The 21282-nt window shown below is 47.6% G+C and overlaps 1 protein-coding gene across 10 annotated transcripts in view; it reads right to left on the bottom strand.

Annotated features, from left to right (window-relative positions):
• Positions 1 to 632: 632 nt before the first annotated feature.
• Positions 633 to 21282, bottom strand: part of Scnn1a (sodium channel epithelial 1 subunit alpha) — a 33410-nt gene continuing 12760 nt past the window's right edge. For 9 of the 10 annotated variants that reach the window (XM_074076224.1, XM_074076226.1, XM_074076227.1 and 6 more), the window contains 11 exons: positions 14615 to 14882; positions 13589 to 13779; positions 7361 to 7464; positions 6810 to 6973; positions 6285 to 6383; positions 5945 to 6062; positions 3020 to 3098; positions 2837 to 2894; positions 2624 to 2679; positions 2413 to 2488; positions 633 to 1960 (listed from right to left, as the gene is read on the bottom strand). In XM_074076224.1, coding sequence (XP_073932325.1) covers positions 1580 to 1960; positions 2413 to 2488; positions 2624 to 2679; positions 2837 to 2894; positions 3020 to 3098; positions 5945 to 6062; positions 6285 to 6383; positions 6810 to 6973; positions 7361 to 7464; positions 13589 to 13779; positions 14615 to 14882 — 1594 coding nt within the window. In that variant the 3' untranslated portion in view covers positions 633 to 1579. Of the gene's footprint in view, positions 1961 to 2412; positions 2489 to 2623; positions 2680 to 2836; positions 2895 to 3019; positions 3099 to 5944; positions 6063 to 6284; positions 6384 to 6809; positions 6974 to 7360; positions 7465 to 11720; positions 12063 to 13588; positions 13780 to 14614; positions 14883 to 21282 lie in introns of those variants that run through there. The other variant, XM_074076228.1, reaches the window with a different exon arrangement.

The raw sequence follows: 21282 nt of genomic DNA, 5'->3' as shown, positions 1-21282 counted from the left end.
CTGAGGCTCTGACTGTGAGAAAGCACCATTTCCCCTCATCAGCTTGAATACAGAAAAGGGAAGTCAGAGTCCACAGTCCAGGGCATGACTCTTTCTGCCTTTCCATTCCCCTGTGGCTCCTTCTGTCCCCCCAAGACTCTCCTCCTCTGACTCCAAAGGATGGAGGAATTATGATTAACAGGAGCAAGCCCAAGGCTTACTCCCAAAAGATAATGAGAAAGGGTCACTTCTGGATTCTACACCTGGAGCAGACAGAAGGACTGGAGATCAGAAAAGTGGGGTTCAGCCTCTCCCTGGACCTCTCTTCTCTGATCCCCTCTGTGATGCCATAAGAATTAAGACTACCCAAGGTTTTAAGGTTTTGGAAGAAAGTGTCTTATCCTTTGCCACCACTTGGGGCAGTTGACAGGGAGATGGGGAGGAGGGTAGATAAGGATTATATTGCAGCTGGGTGGTGCCTGGTACTCGGCAAATGGTGTAGAGAATTCCTGATGATGGTGACTAAAGCGAGGCATGGGATTTGTTCCCTCCCTCCACTCTAGGACCTCCCAGAAGTGTGGGCAGCAACTCAAGGACTTGCATACACCCCCTACCTGCTTCCATGGGTCCCCATCCAGCCCTCCACACATTGCTTTATGCAACAAACATTTATTCAACACCTGCCTACTTGCTCCAAACAGGACACTGGGCTACAGCTAGAGGTTACAGAAATGAACAAAACTCAGTTGCTGGCCACAAGGAGCTCACAGTCTAGTTAGGGAGGGAGACACAAATGAATATAAACATATAATACAACATTGACATCCAGTAGATGTTACAGTGTGTGTTATGGGAGTCCAGAGGAAAGACAGGGTAAGGCAGAAGTCTTCCCAGAAGTAATGGTATTTCTGAACAGAGTTCTAAGGGATGCATAAGAAGTTCTCTAGGAGACGATGGGAAAAGCTTCCAGACTAAGGAAATAATTTGAGCAGACACGCAGAGAGAAGGACACAGGGCATATGAGACTAGAATAGTTTTGGGAATGGCCAAAACCTTTATTGCACTGATCTGCTCCAACCCCCACCCTGGGGAGTCAGGGAAGGGGACTGTCCAAGAACTAACAAAGGGGGCTTTTGGGTGGGGTTTCCCACCCAAGTTCAAGAAGAGGACCAGACATCTGTGTCACTGGAAGGCAGTGTGCAGTGTGGCCAGGCCAATCTCCAGCCGTTGGGTAGGAAACCTATGCATGCTTTGGTGTGCCCTTGCTAGTGTTTGTTCTGGTCATCAGTCATTTCCTAAGAAAGCTCTTTGTTAAAGCGCCAAGTTTGACTTGACTGATCCAAGGGAAAAGGAAACTTGTCTGTACTTGTGTGGAAACCAGAGTTTTCAGAGGCAGGACCAACGCAAGTCTGGGCAGCTCATTGGCCACTCTTCTCTGGGCAACTTCTCGGGCCCCTTACCCAGCCTGCCCCCCTCCTCCACACCAAAGGCAGCTAGGCAGTTCTGAGAAGAAGCCCCAAATGTCTCTCAATCCTGCTAAGGTGGCCCCCTCCCACCAGGGGAGCACCAACCTTTGGGAAAGGGACACCCTCCTTCTCTGTCAGGGTTCCCCCAGAGCACAGGCAGAGGAGCTGGGCCCTGATGAGCCCAAGGGAAGTGGACAGGGACCTAGGGTGGCATAGGCAGGTGGGGGGGCTGTCAGGGCCAGGGAGGGAGCTGGGTCTGGCAGAGGCAAGGATGGGGATGTAGGGCGGGGATAGAAGTGGGAGGGGAGGGAGGAAGCCGGAGTGGAGGCCACCTCCCTGGTACCCCTGGCCCCTCGTCCTGGAGACCAGTATCGGCTTCGGAACCTCCGAAGCAGCATGAGGAAGGTGATGACCAGGAGATCAAAGATGAGCTCAGCCATCTCTACCACAGACAACACAGAGGAGCCAAACCATAGGCTCCACTGGCTGCCCAAGTTGGACAGGAGGGTGACCATCTGTGTGGGGAGAGAGGAATATGACCATGGGGCAGGGAGCCCAGGGTGGGCTCTGACAGAGGAGCCTGTCCTTACCAAGCCATCTCCCTTTGTGCCTGAGGACCCCACCTGCCCCCAACCCCCGACCTCTCCATGTCCCCTGGGCCCCTGCCTCTGCTACTCCCCTGAGGAGCACAAGCTCCTGGTCAGCACCCCCCACAGAAAACTGGTCATGAGGCCAGCAGAAACTGAGGCATGTTTCAAGGGCCTTCTCCTGACATTTGTCACCAACCAGACCTCATACCCCAGCCCCAGCTATCTCTTTCCAGTCTTCTCACCTCACCCTTGACCCCAAGCCCCTTTTCCTTAGTCGCCTGCTTTCAAGGCCCCACAGAAGCCACCCCTTGTCCTCCCTGATAGCTATCCTGCTGAGACCCCCAAGAGAAACACACGTCCCAGGAGGCAGGCCCTACCGTGACAGAAGGAGACTCAGAATTGGTTTTGTAGTTCAGCTCCTTGAAGAAGATGTTGAGTTTGGCAACTCCATTTCTTTGGGGGTGGGGGAAAAATGGCAGAGGATTAACTTCTTGGGCCCTCTTCCAATCACCTTAATCAATTCCTCTACCCAGACCTGATTTCCTCCCAAGGATACCTGTCCTGTGCTAAAACCAGGGCAGGACTGACCTTTTGTTGTTGATGGTATAATTGTTCTGACGGGATAGCATCTGGAAGATCCACTCCTGGGAAAGAATGAGGGTGTCAGTGAGGTCAGCCCTGTATTCCTCAGGATTCCAGGGATGGTGTCAGGTCAAATACACCAACACACACTACCCAGAGAAGGTCATGGTATCATATACCCATGTGCATGCACACACCTGCCCTCCTTTCCCCTTTTACCTGGGATGTCACAGAAGGCCATCGTGAGTAACCAGCAGAGAGCTTGTAGTTGGTGACACTGGGATGGAGAAAAGTGCTCAGTGATGGAAGTGGAAGACCACACAAAAGCTTAGCTAGGTACCTTGCATCCCACCCAACCAAGCAGCCCACTGCCCAGTCTGCACCTGGAGAAGAGGTACTTACCTGCATGGCTTCCGGCACTTGGAGAAACAGCCCAGGCTGTCTAAGGAGAAAGCCCCTTGGAGCTTATAGTAGCAGTAGCCTGTGGGTGCAGAGAGGTGCCTGTTTTCCAAGGGCACCCCAACCTTCTCCATCCCACCACACCCAAGAGGCCCCTTGTAATATCTAGGCATTCTCTTTACGTAGCACTACAATGATGCCTGTTAGTGGCAGCAACAAAACAAAATTGTTTAAGAAATTAAACTAAGTCAGGGAGAAAAACAGGATGTGCACAAAACTTAAAAGTCAGAACAAAAAATGGGAACAATTATTTCGTAAGAATAATGGGTCTAAACCACAATGAGATACTGCTTTATACCCAGTGGGATGGCTGTTTTAATAAAAGACGAGTACCAGCAAGGATGTGCAGGAACTGGAAACCTCACTTAGTGCTGCTAGGAGTATAAAATGGTGCAGCCATCTTGCAAAACAGTCTGGCGGTTCTTCAAAAAGGTTAATCATAGGCTGGGCGCCAGTGGCTCACACCTGTAATCCTAGCTACTCAGGAGGCAGAAATCAGGAGGATCACAGTTCAAAGTCAGCCCCAGCAAATAGTTCTCAAGATCTTGTCTTAAAAATACCCAATACAAAACAGAGCTGGCAGAGTGGCTCAAGTAGTAGAACACCTGGGTAACAAGGGTGAGACCCTGAGTTCAAACCCCAGTACCAAAAAAGAAAAGGTTAACCATAAAGTCACCATGTGATTCAAGCAATTTTACTCATTGGTGTGCACCCAAAAAGCCTAAAAACATTTGTCCACACAAAGACTTGTAACCAAATGTCCATAAGCTGTTAAGTGAGTAAACAAATGTAGTCTATCCATACAATAGAACATTATTCAGCCACAAAAAGAACAAAGCAGTGATACACACTACAACATGGATGGACTTTGAAAATAGCATATTAAGTAAAAGAAACCAGCTACAAAGACCATAGGCTATAAGATTCCGTCTATATGAAATGTTCAAAATAGGCAAATCTACAGAGACTAAAAGACTAGTGACTGCCCAGAGCCTGGCAGTGGGGAGTTTAGGGACTGCTAATGGGTACAAGATTTCTGATGGTAGTGACAAAAATCTTCTAAAATTCATGGTAGTGATGATTGCATAACCCTAGAACTACACCAAAAACCTAAAACTGAACATTACAATTATACTAAAATAAAGCTATGTACTTTGTTTATTTGTTTGTTGATGGTACTGGGGTTGCACTCTACCACTTGAACCACTCCATCAGCCCTGTTTGTTTTTGAGATAAGATCTTGTTATGCAGCCCAGCTGGCCTGGACCTTAATCCTCCTGGCTCCAAGTGCCAAGCAATGGATTACACACATACACCACCGTACTCAAAACCAGATACTTTACGTGAGTGAATTGTAAGGGAAACAAATTATCTCAGAAAAAGAAGGAGAGCTGGAGGTGTGGCTCGAGTGGTGGAGTGCCTGCCTAGCAAGTGTGAGGTCTTGAGTTCAAACTCCAGTACCACCAAAAAAAAAAGAAGAAAAGGAATGAGACTATGGATTCCCCTCCACCAGCATTTACCAAGTTCTAAGTTTATTTCATCACCCTCACGAGTTGTAGTCACGCAGTCCAAAGTCCTTCACTTTCAACCCAAATTCCTCCATTGACCAGGGCTGGGGAATCTTTTGGAAGCTGCCGGACCTTTTTCTCTGGAGACTAAGTCTTAGGCAACACATCTGACTGCTTCTAGCCTTTGCTCCTCTCCCTCAGCCTCACAACTTCCTAGAAGTCAATATTATTTTCCTCTCACCAATCTTTTTTTTTTCTTTTATTATTCATATATGTGCTACTCTCACCAATCTTAAACTCATAACAACTCAGAAATAATAGAGGCAGGGAGGAAAGAGGACAGGGAACCCCCATCCCAGAACCCCATCTGCTCTGTATATCCTGGGCTGCCCATCTGAGAAAGGAGTTGAGGTCAGATAACCAGAGCTCCCCCCAATTCTGATCTTCCAAGGCCAAGGCCAGAGACCAGAAGTAGGAGGCCACCACTGGAAGAGTGGACAGGAGAGAGAACTGGGTGGAGCAGGCCCAGGCAAGAAAGAGGACAGAAAAACAGAGGGACACAGGGACAGAGGCTAAATTCAGAAAGACAATCAGCTCTGGTGAGGGCCTCTGTGTCCACAATGCCTGCTGCCTTGTCCTCTCCAGCAATGACCCTGGCCCAGTGTCTCCTGGCTGTGTAGACAGAGCCTGTGCAGCAGCAGTGTGACCCTTGGTGTTTCCTGCTGGGGTTGTCTTTCTCTCAGAGTCCCAGCCATAGCTCAGCGGGAAAAGGATATACCTACGTCTATGTCAGGATGAGGAGGAGGTGCAAGGGCTCTCCAACTTGTTTGATTGTGCCCCTTTCCAAGTAAAAACAATTCCAAAATAAGCAAGTCCAATGTGTGTTTGATTTATAAATGGCATAGCTGGACTGCTGAAGGGATACAGTATGTATAGTCTAAAACACATCAGATAGGAAATGTGAAGAAATGAGATAGACACAGAGGACTTCTAATAGTTTCTTCCTGGGCCTCAGCATGATGTGGGGTGCCCCACCCAGGCCCCCAGCAGCCATCCCCGCCCAGCACCCTAAAGAATGAGCGGGAAGCTGTAGGTTCCTCAGGGCAGAGCACACACAGAAGCCGCACAGGAGAGGAGGCATGTTCTCTGTCTTCCCTCCGCTGCATGTTTAAAAAAAAATGGGGCAATTCCTTGACAAATACACAAAACCCAAAACAGAGAGAGAGAGCTAGAAAGCAAGAGATTGTGGGGAGACTTAGGACCATTGGGAGCCATCATCCCACGACAGAGGGCACAAGGTGGAGAGTGCCTAGGGACGTCTAGGTGGGTGGTGGGGCAGCACAGGGGCTCCCTGGCTCACCCCAAGAGCTGTGCTTCCTGTAGTCACAGAACTCCACATCCTTGGGCTTTGGGTAGAGGATGCAGGCACAGCCGCACTTCTCTATCATCTTCTCCTGGAAGCAGGAGTGAATGCACACCTGGAGGAGAGGCAGAGAGAGAAAAGGGGCTTCAGGCCAGGCCCACCCCCCCACAACAGCCCAGAAGGGGAAGGATGCCCAGCACTTCTCGGCTCTTCGCCTCCTCTTTCCACAACCACCCCTGATCCCCAAATCCTCCCTGTCTCTCGAACTACCTCCAACTCTGACTGAGCAACTTGTGCAGGCATGGGAGGTGGCTGCCACGGGAAAAGGGGGGCTCACCTGCTGCGTGTACTTGGAAGGGTGAAGATTCTTGACAGGAACATCACTGCCATTCTCGGTGCAGTCACCATAATTGCCCCCAAGTCTGTCCAAGGCTTCCTAGGAATCCACGCATATCCAGAGGTCAGAGGTCAAGGTCAGAGTCAGTGGCCCTGGCTTCTCTGTCTTCACTTAGTCCCAGGTTGTATCTCACCTCCTGCTAGTCCCTACTATCTCCTTCCCCATCTCAAAACATGCTCCAGCTGCCCCCAAGGCCTATCTCCATGCCACTTTCAAGGTCAAGAGCCCCAGGCATTGCCTGGGATCCTTAACATGCCCTGAACCCCTTCTTGGCACTTCTTACCCAAGGTCTGCTTCCCAGAGCCCTACTTTGCAATTCCCCCTCACCCAATTCCTGCTCCTCTTCGTGCTCAAGGCTGCCACACATGATCTCCCTCCACAGTCTCCTGACTGTCAGGTCTACCTCCCATGTCCTCTGCCACACCCGCTCTGATCTGGAGCTCTCTTCCCCATCAGCATCCTTGCCTTCCTCATGCTGATGGAGGTCTCCACACCAGGCCGCAAATTGAAGCCACCATCATCCATAAAGGCAGGCTCATCCTGCCCATGCACCATTACCCTGGCCCCGGTCACCGTGGACAGCAGGGGAATGTAGTCAATCTGCTCTGTGCGCAGTGTCAGGGACAGACCTGGGATGCAGCAGGGGCAGAGTTGGGGGGAGGGTCCCAGAGAAGAGTCAAGAGATAAAAACCCATCCTCCTTGCCTCTCATTAATCTAAAAGAGAAGCAGGGTCAGAAAGAGCTGCAAGTGGATTTGACAACCCCAGAGCTGAAACCTGGGGGCAGACAGAAAGGACTGGGACAGGATTCCTCTTGTGCCTGGAATGGGACTCCTGGGTCGGAGAGAAAGCAGATATCTTCCAGGACAGAGAGGGGAACATTATGATGAGGTCCAGAAGGGGCACAGCACCTCTAGGATGTAGCCCCAAGGTGAGTAAATGTGGGTAGGCTGGGGAGATGGGGGCGTTAGAAGGACTGGGGTAGAGATAAGGGATCAGGGAATGGGGGCTGCTCACCATTGTTGACCCCTGGCATGGACGACATCCAGAGGTAGGAGTTGTTCTTGTTGTTGAAAGTGTAGCAATTCCCATACATGGGGTGGTGGAAGTGAGAGTAATTCCTTAGCAGGACAGAGAAAAAGAAGGGTCAGAGAGGAACGTGCAGGGGAGAGAGGCAGAGGGAAATCATTCCCTTAAGAAATTAGGCTTTTTGGAGCCATTTGTTCCCTGATTACCTACTATATGTCAACATATGCTAGGAAGTTCCCCAAGGCTCCCATTCTCTCTACAACCACCAGCCTGGAGGAGCCTCATCCTCACATTCTCCAAGAAGAAACTCAGGCTCAGAGACAAGGCCACTCAAGTAGGGATGACAGAACAAGGATTTAGACCCATGTCATCTACCTGCTAGCTTGGGCTGGGCCACCTGACCTCACTAGTCTTGACTTCCATGCTGCCTTGTGACCTGTCTGTGTTGCTATGGTGCCTTATGCAGTCTCTTGCAGTGTCCCCAACTTCTCACATGTCTAACTCTTAGTTCCCCATTTGGACTGTGAACTCTTTGAGAACAGGAACCACATCTCATTCATCTCTGTGTTGTCTTGAGGCTACTTGCAGGGTTTCAGACACAAAGGAGACAGGAGGTAGGCGATATACAATTGTTGAGCAGATGCATGAAGGAAATGGAGAGATGGAGGTGAGCAGGGTCAAAGGAGAGAGTGAGACTCATGGTGAGCATGCAGCTGAGGTAAGAGTCCAGAGCGCAGGCAGGAATGAGGCCAAGTGTTTGCCAGAGGCTTCAGCATCAGCCTGAAGGTACGACTCTGATCTGTGAGAGGTCTGGGAATGGAAAGAAAGAAATCTCAGGCAACACTGAAGCAGTGGGAATACGATTTGACAGCAAGTCATGGGTTTCAAGAGCCCACTCAGGGAACCCATGTTCCACTACCCTGACATCTTGGAGCTGTCGATGGAAGCAAGAGAAGAGGAAGATGGGGCTTTGGCCTGTGAGAAGCAGAGGAGGAATGAAGAGAAGTAAGAAGGCTGAGGCTAACCAGAGATAAAGAGTGTGGTTTTAGCTGGGTGCAGATGGCTCATGCTGTAATCCTAGCTACTTGGGAGACTGGGCTTGGGAGGATCACGGTTCAAGGCCAGCCCAGGCAAATAGTTCATGAGACCCTCATCTTCAAATAATCAGACCAAAATGGACTAGAGGTGTGGCTCAGGTGGTAGTGTAAAATGGTAAATTTTACAAAATCACCTGCTTTATAGGTATGAAATCAAGTTCAAAATCCAGTCCCACCCCCCCCCCAAAAAAAAAAAAAGAAATTGGGGGGAGGAGTTATTGTATGGCCTTGAGCAAGTCATTTTTTCTAAGCTCATTCTTCCTCATCCGCAAAATGAGATTGGAACCAGCTGATCTGGGATAGTCCAATGGCCTTAAAAAAACCAAAGGCACACAGGTGTGAAATACTGGGACACATTTTAGGATGTTCTAGGAACCCAGCATTTCTAGAGATGGGTTAGATGCAGAGCAGGACTGAAGAAGCTACAGAAGTGCCAGTGCTGAGTCTGGCTCACTGAGAGAGGGAACCAGTACAGTGTGGTGGAGGCACACCATGGATGGTATGTAGTAGACAGCATCAGAGTTTAGGTGGAGCAACAGGGGTGGATCATAAACACACAGCTTAATTAAAAAAAAAAAAAGGCGGTAAAATGAGATATATAACATTGTTCATGGAAATTAAGTATAAATTTTACAAAGACAAATACACATTATGCACATTAATAGTGTCGCTATGAGAAGTCATATAATGTTTGCGAACACATTCGGAAGGAACTAAATTCCTTGTATGCAAATCCTACCTCTAACAAGAATGAGAAGTTGGGCGCTGGTGGCTCACACCTGTAATCCTAGCTACTCAGGAGGCAGAAATAAGGATTGAGGTTTGAAATCAGCCCAGGCAAATAGTTAGCAAGACCCTATCTCAAAAAATACCCAACAAAAAAAGGGCTGGTGGAGTGGCCCAAGTTGTAGAGCACCTGCCTAGCAAGAGTGAGGCCCTGAGTTCAAACCCCTATCGCCAAAAAAAGAAGTGGGGACCAAACAAGTTGCTTAATCTCTCTGTACTTCAGTTTCCTCATCTGTAAAATAAAGATAATAAAAATATCTACTTCACAAGGCTGTGGAGGACCAAATTACTTAGAACAGTACTCAGTACTTCTATTAGTTTGAAGATCCTAGGAATTCATTAAGATGACTAAAGTAAAAAAGATAGACAATAAGAAGCAGAAAATGTAAGGAATTTGGAACACTCATACTTTGCTTCTGGGAATGTAAACTAGCCCAGCTATTTGCAAAGTCCAGTGGGTCCTCAAAATGTTAAACACAGAGCCATATGACCCAGCATTCCACTCCCAGGTGTATACCAAGAGAAATGAAAACCTATATCCATACAAAAACCTGCTTGAGAATGTTCATAGCAGCTTTATTGATAAAACCAAAAAAGTGGGAACTATCAACTGAAGAACAGATGAATTAAAATGTGGCATATGATATTATATACCATACTTTATAGTATTATTTGGTCATTAAAACAAATGAAATTCTGATTCATGCTACAACATGAATAAACCTGGAAAAGATTATGCTAAGTGGAAGAAGCCACAGGTCACAAAAGGCCCCACACTGTATGATTCATTTTACTTATTCATTTATTTCATTTACTTATTTATTGCAGTGCTGGGGATGGAACCTGGGGCCTCATGCATGCTAGGGAAGCACTCTATCAGTGAACCACTCTCCCAGCCTGTTTGATTCCCTTCATATGAAATGCCCACAATAGGCAATCCATAGAGATGGAAAGCAGATTACTGGGTCCCAAGCCCTGAAGAAGGGGAGGAGATGGGGAGGAGCTGCTAATGGGTACTGGGTTTCTGTCCGGGCTGAAGAAAATGTTATAAATTTAGATAGTGGCACTGATTGTACAATTCTGAATACACTAAAGTCCACTAAATTTTACATATTAAAAAGGAAGAATTTTATGGCATGTGAACTTATTCTCGATAAAGGTGTTACTAAAGAAAAGGTTATGGCAAAGGATGTAGCACAGAGGTAAAGGGTTTGCTTGCCTAGGAGGCATGAGGCTCTGGGTTTGATTCTCAGAACCAAAAGATAAAAATAAAAATTATGCCAGGAGCCATTGGCTCACACCTGTAATCCTAGCTACATGGAAGGCTGAGATCACGAGGATTGAGGATTGAGGCCAGACCAGGCAAATAGTTAGCAAGACCCCATCTCCAAAATAGCCAGAGCAAAATGGACTAGAGGGTTGGCTCAAGTGGTAGATTACCTGCTTTGCAAGTGTGAGTTCAAACTCCAGTCCCCAGGAAGAAAGGAAGGAAGGGAAGGAGGGAGGGAGGGAGGGAAAGAGGGAGGGAGGGAGGGAAGGAGGGAGGAAGGGAGGGAAGGAGGGAGGAAGGGAGGGAGAGAGGGAGGAAAAGATAATGGGGGGGAAGGGCTTTGTATATGAGAAAGGGGAGGGGTGAGAAGGCCATACTGACTTTCAACTTGATTTTGAAGGCCATGAAAGACTCTTTAAACAGGACGAACCGGAAAAATGAAGTATAGTGAAGTATAGAGCTTCCAGCTGTGGTTGCAGTGTCTCCCCTATCATGTGTTGGAAACTGAATCCCCAATGTGTTTGAGGAGCAAAGAAGAGAAGAATGGGTAATGAGAGCAGAATCCTAGTGATAACTGCTGAATTGGGGAGTGGGTTAGTTATCATGAGACAGGAGGTTATAAAACCAGCCCAGCCCTTCCTGCTTTCTCTTTCATATGCTCACTTGACCTTCTGCTTTTTGCCATGTTATGTTATGGAGGCCCTCATCAGATGCCAGTGCCATGCTCTTGGACTTCCCAGCCTGTAAGAAACAAATTTCTTTTCTTTATAAAAGAAAAGTCTGTGGTATTCTGTTATAGTAACAGAAAATGAACTCCGACCCCCACTGTGGTCACAGAATGAAGGGAAGATTAAGAGGCAGAAAGACAAATTAGGAGGTGGTAAAAACAATCCAGGTGAGAGAGGATGAGGGTCTGAGCTGAAGAAAAGGCCTAAGTGCCAAAGCAAAGATGAACTATGGACTTTCTGGGATGGGAGGCAGGAGCACAGAGTAGGAAAAGGGAAAGGATCGGAATGAAAATTACAGATGAAAGGTGACAGAGAGGACTGGTGGCAGGTGCAGGCTGACTCAGGCTCAACTGCCTCACTTCCCAGATTCTGGCTTCTGTCCTCAAATAAACACAATGAGGAACAAAGCTGCGTGCTGAGCAGAGTGTGCACGAAGGGTGAGAGGGAGGGGCGGAAGCAAGTCACACCTGGCCATGCTGCCATTCTCCAGTGATGACGCAGGAGGGAAGGGCCCCTGGCAGAGTGGAGATGCTGCCTTGGTACCACTCCTCAGCCAGACAGAGGCAGGGAGGTGGCCCCTGGAAAATCATGGCGCAGAAAGCAAGAATAAGAGGAAGACTGGAGCTGCAGGAGTCCCTCACTCCCAGCTTCTCCCAGCCCTCAGAGAGCTTGCACAGCTCTGATCTCTTTAAAAGGACATTATGACAGGAGTCCTAAGAAAAAGAATTTCTGAGGGGCATTGGAAGTGAGTGAAAGAACTAGCTAGAACTAGCCCATGTCCCTGGGCACAAGACCCATCGTTCCCTGAAGTGTATAAAGTTCCCTCACATTTTTATTTCATGCTTTTGGTGTAACTCTTGAGACGGGTATGATCGATATCATATTCATCACTTGAGTAAAAGCACGAGAAGGGCAAAGATTTCATATATATATATATATATATATATATATATATCTCCCTGTGATTTATTTCAAATGCTTACAACAGAGTCTAGCACATAGCCCAGATAGTCAAAAATACTTATTGAGGACTGGAGGTGTGGCTCAAGTGGTAGAGTGCATGCTTTGCAAGCATGAAGCCCTGAGTTCTAATGCCAGTACCACCAAAATAAATAAATAAATAAAATTTAAAATATTGAATGAATCTGCATTTTTGTTTTGTTTTGTTTCCATTTTAACAGAGAAAAAGACTCTGCATAATGATGTGGAATGGCCAGAGTCACCAGGCAGGGAAGGGACAGAGCCAGCGGGAACTCGGTTTGAGACTTTCCAGCCACGCTACTTCACCACACTGCCAGAGTAGACACTTGATATCCGCAGATCTATGGTTCCAAGGAGACCGCTGTTGGGGAAAACCCCTGAATGCTCAGGATGCACACAGTTCAGTCTGGGCAGCGGGTGCTTGATTCATTTTTCCCATAATGCTGTTCAACTTCTGCTAAAGACATGCCAACACATCTCAAATTCTCATTTGATCACGTGAATTTAGCACTTTTACTTCTTCCTTGCTTTTGGGCATCATTTGCTTTTGCGGGGGTCGGATTTTCACAAAATGCAGGGCAGGGAAACACTCTGCAGATCACAGAATGCTTTAAACATGACAGGTAAGAATGCAGGACTGACTGGGAGCTTCTCCCATCAGCTGAGCTGCTGTAATGCACACGGAATTTTAAACTTTTGAAATGTCTTTGGAATCTTTTTTGTTTTTTGGTCGGTATTAGGGTTTGAACTCAGGGTCTCATGCTTGCTAGGCAGGCACTCTACCACTTGAACCACTTTGCCAGCCCTATTTTGTGTTGGGTATTTTTCGAGAATTGCGAACTATTTCCAGAGGGCTAGCTTTGAACCATGGTCCTCCTAATCTCTGCCTCCTGAGTGGCTAGGATTACAGGCCTGAGTCACAGGCGCCGGGCTTTCTTAGAATTTTTTTTTAACATAATTTTTCTGTCCATGCTTGGTTAAAACTGCGTGTAATAAATCCAGGGGAAAAAGGCCTGCTTGCTGTACCTCCCAGATGCATGAGCGCTTTGATGCTAGTGAGAAAGAGGCCTTAGAAAGACAGACAACCATGCCTTGCCCTCGATTTCAAAAGCCACACCTCAAGCCCGGCTCTTCCCAGGACATCCAGATGAGGTCTGAGCTCTCAGATACCGCAGCATAGTGAACAGCAATCTACGGGGGCACTCCATGAGCCAGAAATGTAGGCCTGAGACCATTCTTCCCCCTTGCTCCATTTCCATACTTAATCTGCAAGCATTTCCTGGGCCCTGCTACTGCAGGGACACAGGAGGACCTGGAGACCCTCAAGGCAGAACCACCTGCAGGACCTACTCACGCCTGGTTGCAGGGGGCTTGGTTGAAGCGGCACGTGAAGATGAAGTTGCCCAGGGCTTCCTCCTCCAGGGATAGCGAAGTACCCGACAGTCTGGACAGAATGTTGATGTAATGGAATCGGTACCATTCCCGCACTGCATCCACCCCAGACGAGTATGTCTGATAGAAGCAGTCGGATTTGTTCTGGTTGCACTGGACACAGAGATCGGACGTTAGCGAGCCCAGCAGGGCAACACCAAAGTCAAGCAAGGAGTGATTTGGAATCCTGAGAGTTGCCAGGAGTGAGGAGCCAGGAGTGGGGTACAACAGATGGGGAGAGACGCAGAAGTCCCCAGGAGAGTGTGGGATTGAGGGAATGGAGGACCAGTGAGGAGACACAAATGATTGCAGTTTATTTGTACAGCCCTGCAGGAAGAAGAGCAAGACTTCTCCCATTTCACTGACAGGAAGACTGAGGGACCAAGAGGTTTCTCCCCGCAACAGATATGGATCTAGAATTCCAGTCTTCTGGAGGAATGGCCCACTCTCACCGGAAGGGGCCTCCCTTCTTCCTTCCCTGACCCTCTCCCATTTCCTCAGTCTCTCTTTGATTTGTATTTTTAAAACACTTTTAAGTATCCCGTTTTACTGTCTCCTTATCCTCGATCTTAAGCTGGTAGAGCTTCAGTTCTCCTCCACAGTGGAGGGTCCCAAATGAGTCCCACCAGTGGGAACTGGAATTCAGAACTGTACATTATTATTATTATTATTCAAGTAATTTGACTTCCACATAGGTCCAGCGAGGAGACTCCACACACCAGTGTGGTTACTTTACTTAAGCCTTTAATTTCTTTTTATTTTTATTTCATTTGCCAGCAGCTGATGAGGTCGCAACTAAGCTGCGAAGGCAAATCTGAAAGAGGGCGGGGCCCCGGGCAAGGCGGGTGGGCGGGGCGACTTGGTGGGCACCGCCCTCTGGGCGGGGCCAGGCCCTCGGGGGCGGGGGCGGGCCTGGGGGCGGGGCCAGGCCCTCGGGGGCGGGCCTTACCAGTTGGAAGCCGATCCTCCAGTCCTTCCTGTCCACTTGGGGATTGTTGTCCCGCATGCTGGAGGCTGAGCTGCGCGTTTCATGGGCTTTGTGGGGCGGGTCCGGAACTGGCAGGCGCTGCAGGGGATACGGCAGAGGCTCCCGGAGGTCGCGACGGCCGCGGACTCGGGTCAGGAGGGTGTTGGAGGAATTATATTTGTACAGGTCAAAGAGCGTCTGCTCCGTGATGCGGTCCAGCTCTTCCAGGTCCCCCTTAATTTCAGCGTACCTGGAGTCGGGAAAGGGTTGCACTAGGGGCGGCCTCTCCGAGCCTCAGTGACCTCATCTGTAACCGGCGAGGTCGGGTCATCCCCGGGAAGCCTGCGGGGATCGCTGTGGTGACTAGGGCCATCCCACCGAGGAGGAGGTGTAGACAGGGGTGTCCGCTAGGGCAGTAGGGGACACATCGGGGCTTTGCCAGGACGGCATTTTTTGCCTCCTGCTGTTGAAAGAGAGGCTCCTGTTTGTGGGGCGGCCTTCTCCCACTCGCCTGTTCCCAAGGGGTCATCCTTAACCCAGTCACTCCCAGGCCCGCGGTGCGCTGGTCTTCCTGCCCTGATGGCCTCAGGGGAGGGTGGCATATGGGCCCGTGTCTGCACCGGGCACCTTCTAAACCAAGGGTTCTCAGCTGCACTTTTAGAGTAAAAACACCGGATGCTGCACTCACCTTATCCCCTCCCGATTTCGGGTAGGGCCCAAACACTATAAATTAAACACTGCTCAGTATAAATCCTCACATTCCTTCTCAGTACTGGCCCTATTACCATCTGCAGGATGAAAGTCCACACAGCTGGGCCTTAGGATAACAATCTAACAAAAAACAAACGTTTAGTCCTAATAAGCAAGGTTTCAGGATACAAAACCAATGTACAAAAATTAATGGTACTTCTACATACTAGCAACAAAACAACGGAAAATGAAATCACAAAATAACACCATGTTAAGTAACACGGTATCCAATAACAAGAAATAAATCTACAAAAGATGTAGATCTCTACACTAAAAAGCACATTGAAATCCCTGCTGAAGAAATCAAAGACAAAATAAGCACACTGATACTGATGTTTCTGGATGAGAGAGTTGTCTCTTCAATTGATCTTTGGATTCACAACTCAATGCCGACCAAAACTTCTGTAGACATTTTTAAGAAATCCACAGACTGATTCTAAGACTTTTATGGAAATGCAAAGAACTTAAAATGGCTAAAACAATTTTAGGAAAAAAAGCAAAGCTGAAGCGTTTATACTAACTGACCTTAATATTTAGTATAAAGCCACAGTAACCAAAACAGTGTGGTTCTGAGTAAGAACAGATAATAAATGGAACAGAAGTCCAGAAAGAAATTCACTATGGTCAACTGATTTTTGGCCAAAGCACTGATTGAATTCCGTGTGGAAAACAGAAAAAAATTCTTTTGTGGTGTGTCAGTGGTTCATGCCTAGCTATTTAGGAGGCAGAGATCAGGAGGATCAAGGTTCAAAACATAGACAAATACCCAACACAAAAAAAGGGCTGGTGGAGTAGCTCAAGTGGTAGAGCGCCTCTCTGCCAAGCAAGTGTGAGGCCCTAAGTTCAAACCCCAGTACACAAAAAATAAATAAATAAATTATTTTAACCAACTGTAATGGAACTACTAGGTAGGAAAAAAACCTTAACCTCCACCTTACTCTATACACAAAAATAATTCAAGATGGGTGAGAACTAAATATAAAATTAAGAACCATAAAAACTTTGGAAAATGGAAGATATCGTTATGACCATGGTGTAGGCACAGTTTTTCTTCTTATAAGAAAAATATCTCATTGGGCCCTGGAGGTTTACACCTGTAAACCTAGCTACTCAGGAGGCAGAGATCAAGATTCAAGGCCAGCCTGGGCAAATAACTCATGAGATTCCATCTCCAAAATAACCAGAGCAAAATGGACTGGAGGTGTGACCCAAACAGTAGAGTACTTGCTTTGCAGGTGTGAAGCCCTGAGTTCAAATCCTGATCCCACCAAAAAAAAAAAACCTTAATAATCTAGAAATGTCACTTTTGGGTATTTTACTAATTCCACTCTCAGGTATTACCCAAGAGTAATGAAAACATAAAGACTTGTACATGAATGTTCATAGCATTTTTCTTTGTAAGAATCAAAAAACTTGAAACAACCCAAATGTTCATCAGCAATAAAAAGGAACTAATGCATGGAAAAACACATGGATGACACTCAGAAACATTAAGGAAGATAAACCAGACACACAGACAAGAAAATACATCTTGTATGATTCTATTTATATGAAGTCTAAGAGCAGACCAAACTAATTGGTGGTGATGGAATTCAGAAAATGATGGTGGACAAGGAATTGCCTAGAAAAGTTCAGTATCTTGACTGTCAAGTTAGTGAACACTTAAAGCAGTTCATATTATTATATGTGTAAATTATACCTCACTTAAGAAGTCTGGTGGTGCACTCCTGCAATCCTAGCTACATAGGAAGCAGAGATCAGGAGAATCTTGGTTCCAAGCCAACCCTGGGCAAATAGTTCACGAGACCCTATCTCAAAAAACCCCATCACAAAAAAAGGGCTGGTGAAGTGGCTCAAGTGGTAGAGTGCCTACCGGCAAGCATGAGACCCTGAGTTCAAACTCCAGTGCCACACACACACACACACACACACACTCACAAAAGTCAAGTACCAGGGCAGTTCCCTGCTTTTCAGAGACTCGGGATAGTGACTCTGGGGTGGGATACAAATATGGTCTTTGTTTTGTTTTGTGTGTGATGCTGGGGATCGAACTCAGAGCCTCACAAATGCTAGCAAGGGTTCCACGTCCTCCATTCAGCTCTGTCTCCATCTCCACCCTAAAAGTCTAGCCAACTGCACCTTACCCTGGACCCTCATCACCTCCCAGGAGAAGATGAAGCTTAGGTCAAGGTATGTATTTGGCCACCTGAGAGACTTATTTGATATTGGTAACTTAAAGAATAGCAACAATAGGTAGCATTTATTAAACACTTATTGGGAGCCAGATACCATGGGATTAGAATGTGCATTATTTACTTTAATCTCCAGGGTACCTCAGTATAGTGTTACCCCTGTTAGCTGTCATTCCCTTTTCCAGATGAAAAGCCTGAGGCATGGTGAGTTGTGCAAGGTAGCATAGCCAGGAAGTGGGACAGGTAGTCCTCCATTCCATCCCAGAAAGACCACCAGAGCCAGAGCCAGTGGGACTTGGGTTGTAGTGGCCCTGCAGCACACTCTTCTTTTTTTTTTGGCATACTGGGGTTTGAACTCAGGGCTTGCTAGGCAGGCACTCTTACCACTTGAGCTACTCCACCAGCCCCTGTTTTGTGTTGGATATTTTCAAGATAGGGTGTCTCAAACTATTTGCCAAGGCTGACTTCAAATCTTGATTCTTCTGATCTCTGCCTCCTGAGTAGCTAAGATTCTAGGCGTGAGCCACCAGCACTTGGCCAGCTTCACACTTTCTAGCTATGGAGTATTGGGTAAGAAACCCAATCTTTCTGAATCTTGCCCTCAGTTCCTCATCTGTACTCTGGGAGAGTGAGAAGAGGAAACAGGGACACAAAGTGAAGAGACCACTGCCTACCAAGAATATAGACAAAGGCCGGGCACCAGTGGCTCACACCTATAATCCTAGCTACTCAGGAGGCAGAGATCAGGAGGATCATGGTTTAAAGCCAGGCCAGGGAAATAGTTCTCAAGACCCTATCTCAAAAATGCCCATCATGATAAAAGGGCTGATGGAGTGGCTCAAGGTGAAGGCCCTGAGTTCAAGCCCAGTACTGCAAAAGAAAAAAAAGGAAAAAGAAGAAAAAGATAGACAGAAACCTGAAGCCTGGGGAAGTCAACAGCCTTTTTCAAGATCATATAGGAAGAATGGAGTTACTTCCATGACACAAGCCACCACTTCTCCAGTTGGGCTTCCCTTTCCTCCCCCCTGCACCCCTCTGCTGCCTCCTATACCCCCCTCACTCATTACCAACTCTACTCTTCCTCACTGAGCCCCATGCTGTCCCTGGGTCAGGCTCCCCCTCAGTGCTACTCATCCCATCCAGCCCCCTCCTGCGTCTTCCAGAGCAGAGGCTGATGAGCCCAGACCCAAGCACAGCTGTGTCCCAGCCCTGGGTTCCCCCACACACTGTGACAAGGCCTCCAGAAGAGGTCAGGCTCCATACAGACACTCTCACTCCCCAAGGTCACTTCTCTCTTTTGTTGGCTTAAGGAAGGAAGGACTCCCATATCACCTTCTCAACAAACAGATCTCTCCCTTCCTAACTCCTTGACGCTAGAAGTTTCTCTAACAGGAGGCAGAGGCTTTGAGTTAACACTAGAACTAAAAGAATCCACAACTGAGTGAAAAACTAAAGACTCAGATCTTGTCCTGAGACCAGGGGCTGGAAAGCAGGCTCAAGAATGCCTTCGGGGCCTGAGTCATGAGCGGTAGAGCACCTGCCTAGCAAAAGCGAAGCCCAGAATTCAAACCACAGTACTGCCAAAAAAGAAAAGAGAAAGAAAGAAAAGAATGCCTTCAATGGACCTTCAGCAAGACAACCCAGCTCCTCTTACCTTGAGCTTCTGCCTAGGCCAGGGTCAGTGCCCTCACTCCCACCTGCTCTGGCAGGCATCCCTGCACTGGAGGGTGAGAGAACCCTTTCACAATTCCATCAGGTAGGCATTACTACCTCCATTTCATATCTGAGGAAACTGAGGCCCATCTACTAATCAATTCCCTAGAGTCACTGAACTAGGAAGTATTGAGCCAAGATTTCACTGAGTTAGGAAGTACTGAGCCAGGATTTGAATCTAGGCCCATTGGACTCCACAGCCCCTGCTTTTTCCACTACTTTTGCCTCCCACCCAGCAGCATCTCCTTCCCCTGCAGCTGCCCATCTCCCCTCCAGCCCTTCTTCTCTATAAAGGTACAGGGACCCTGGGAGATTTGGGGGCTGACACCCTGCTCTCTTCCCATCTGTGACTCCTCCTCCCTTCTGTAGAAGAGCCCATGCTTGCCCTGGCAGCCTTAGGACATGTCTAGGTCCTCATCCCACCCACACAGGAACCCCTAGAACATTCTCAACTAGCATTCCATAGTATCAGGCAGAGCTGGGCATGGGAAACACAACAGCTTCCTGCCTTGCCATTGTGTACCAGGGACCTCACCCCATTCTGCTTCTTCCAGGGACAGCCTTGTCTTTCCTTTCTTGAGTCACCTGCCCAGCCCATTCTTCTCCAATCTTCAGCACCTTCAGTTTTGTCCCCCAAGCACCTCTGAACACATTGCTAATAAAGCCCTTGCTCCCACCCCACGGGCCCTATGAGCTCAGCCTGCACCGGCATGTGTTCACAGGTTGGTGTTTCACCTGGGAGCCCCCTGAGAACAGAAATTACCCCTCTTGAGTGAGTTCCAAGATCTTAGGTTCCACATGGAGTTCAGTCTTAGCAATGACATTTTAAGAGCCAAAAATACTCACAAACCAGTGACTGTTCAGAGGATGAACAGCCAAGGTGAGGAAAGGTCTAGAAACCTTTCATTGATTAAAGGAACTAAGTGCTAATCAGCTTTCCAGTCTGAGCTCTTAACCGCACCACTTACTTGCTGGTTAGCCTTGGACAAATTACTTACCTTCTCTGTGCCTCTGTTTCAGCGTCTGTAAAGTGAGAGATCCAGTACCTGTTTCCCACTGTTGTGATTAGTATTAAATGAGTTAGTGTCTGAAAAGGACTAAGCAAAGTAGCTGGCAGAGTAGGTACTATACAATTGCTGTTATTGTTTTTATTATAATTTCTATTATGTTATTATTATTGTTATTAGAAAAGGAAAAGCTGAGGAGACCCAAGAGCACTGTCTGCCATTATCTACCAGGTCACCTTGTGGTCTTAACAAAAGTGGAACTAAAGACCCTATTCCAATTCTGATCCCTTTATTCAACAGCTGAGTGACTTTTAGGTTCTTGAAGCCTCAGTTTTCTCATCTGTCTGTGCAGATAACTTGCCCTTTTTGGTAGTACTGTGTTTAAATGCTTGCTAGACAGGCGCTGTACCACTTGAGTTACTCCTCCAGATACTCACGAGACAGGGTCTGGCGAATTATTTGCCCAGGCTGGCTTTGAACCTCGATCCTCATGGCCCTTTGGGAATGATCCGTTCTTTTACCCATTTGTGCTGCCAGGCCCCCTGCTCTGCCATCTTCAGAAAAGATTCCATGATCTTGGTTGGTCAAGAACCTCAAGTTCTTCCTTAGGGCCAGCCTAAATCCTTCCTGGGTCTGAATGAAAAACATGTTTCTGGGCTCCATTTTCCAAGCTTGTGGGTATAACTAACCCTTGCTTTGGGTGAAAAATCCCTCCACAGACCAGAAAGCACAGGACAGGACCAGTGACCAATCCTTTCCTCATCCGTTTACCTCCTGACTCCTTTACTCAGACCACTTTTATTTTTGGGGGGTTCGTACTGGTATTTGAACTCAGGGCTTGCACTTGCTAGGCGGGAAATCTACCACTTGAGCCACATTTCCAGCCCATCTGCTTAGGCTGTCTCTCAGATGGTCTGACTTTTATGCCCCGGCCAATCTGGACTGTGATCTTCATATTTACACTTCCCTAGTAGCTGAGATGATAGGC

This window comes from Castor canadensis, chromosome 6 (assembly GCF_047511655.1).
Source record: "Castor canadensis chromosome 6, mCasCan1.hap1v2, whole genome shotgun sequence".
In the NCBI taxonomy this organism is placed as follows: domain Eukaryota; kingdom Metazoa; phylum Chordata; class Mammalia; order Rodentia; family Castoridae; genus Castor; species Castor canadensis.
The sequence above is the reverse complement of the archived record's forward strand: the minus strand, read 5'-3'. Positions and strand labels throughout refer to the sequence as shown.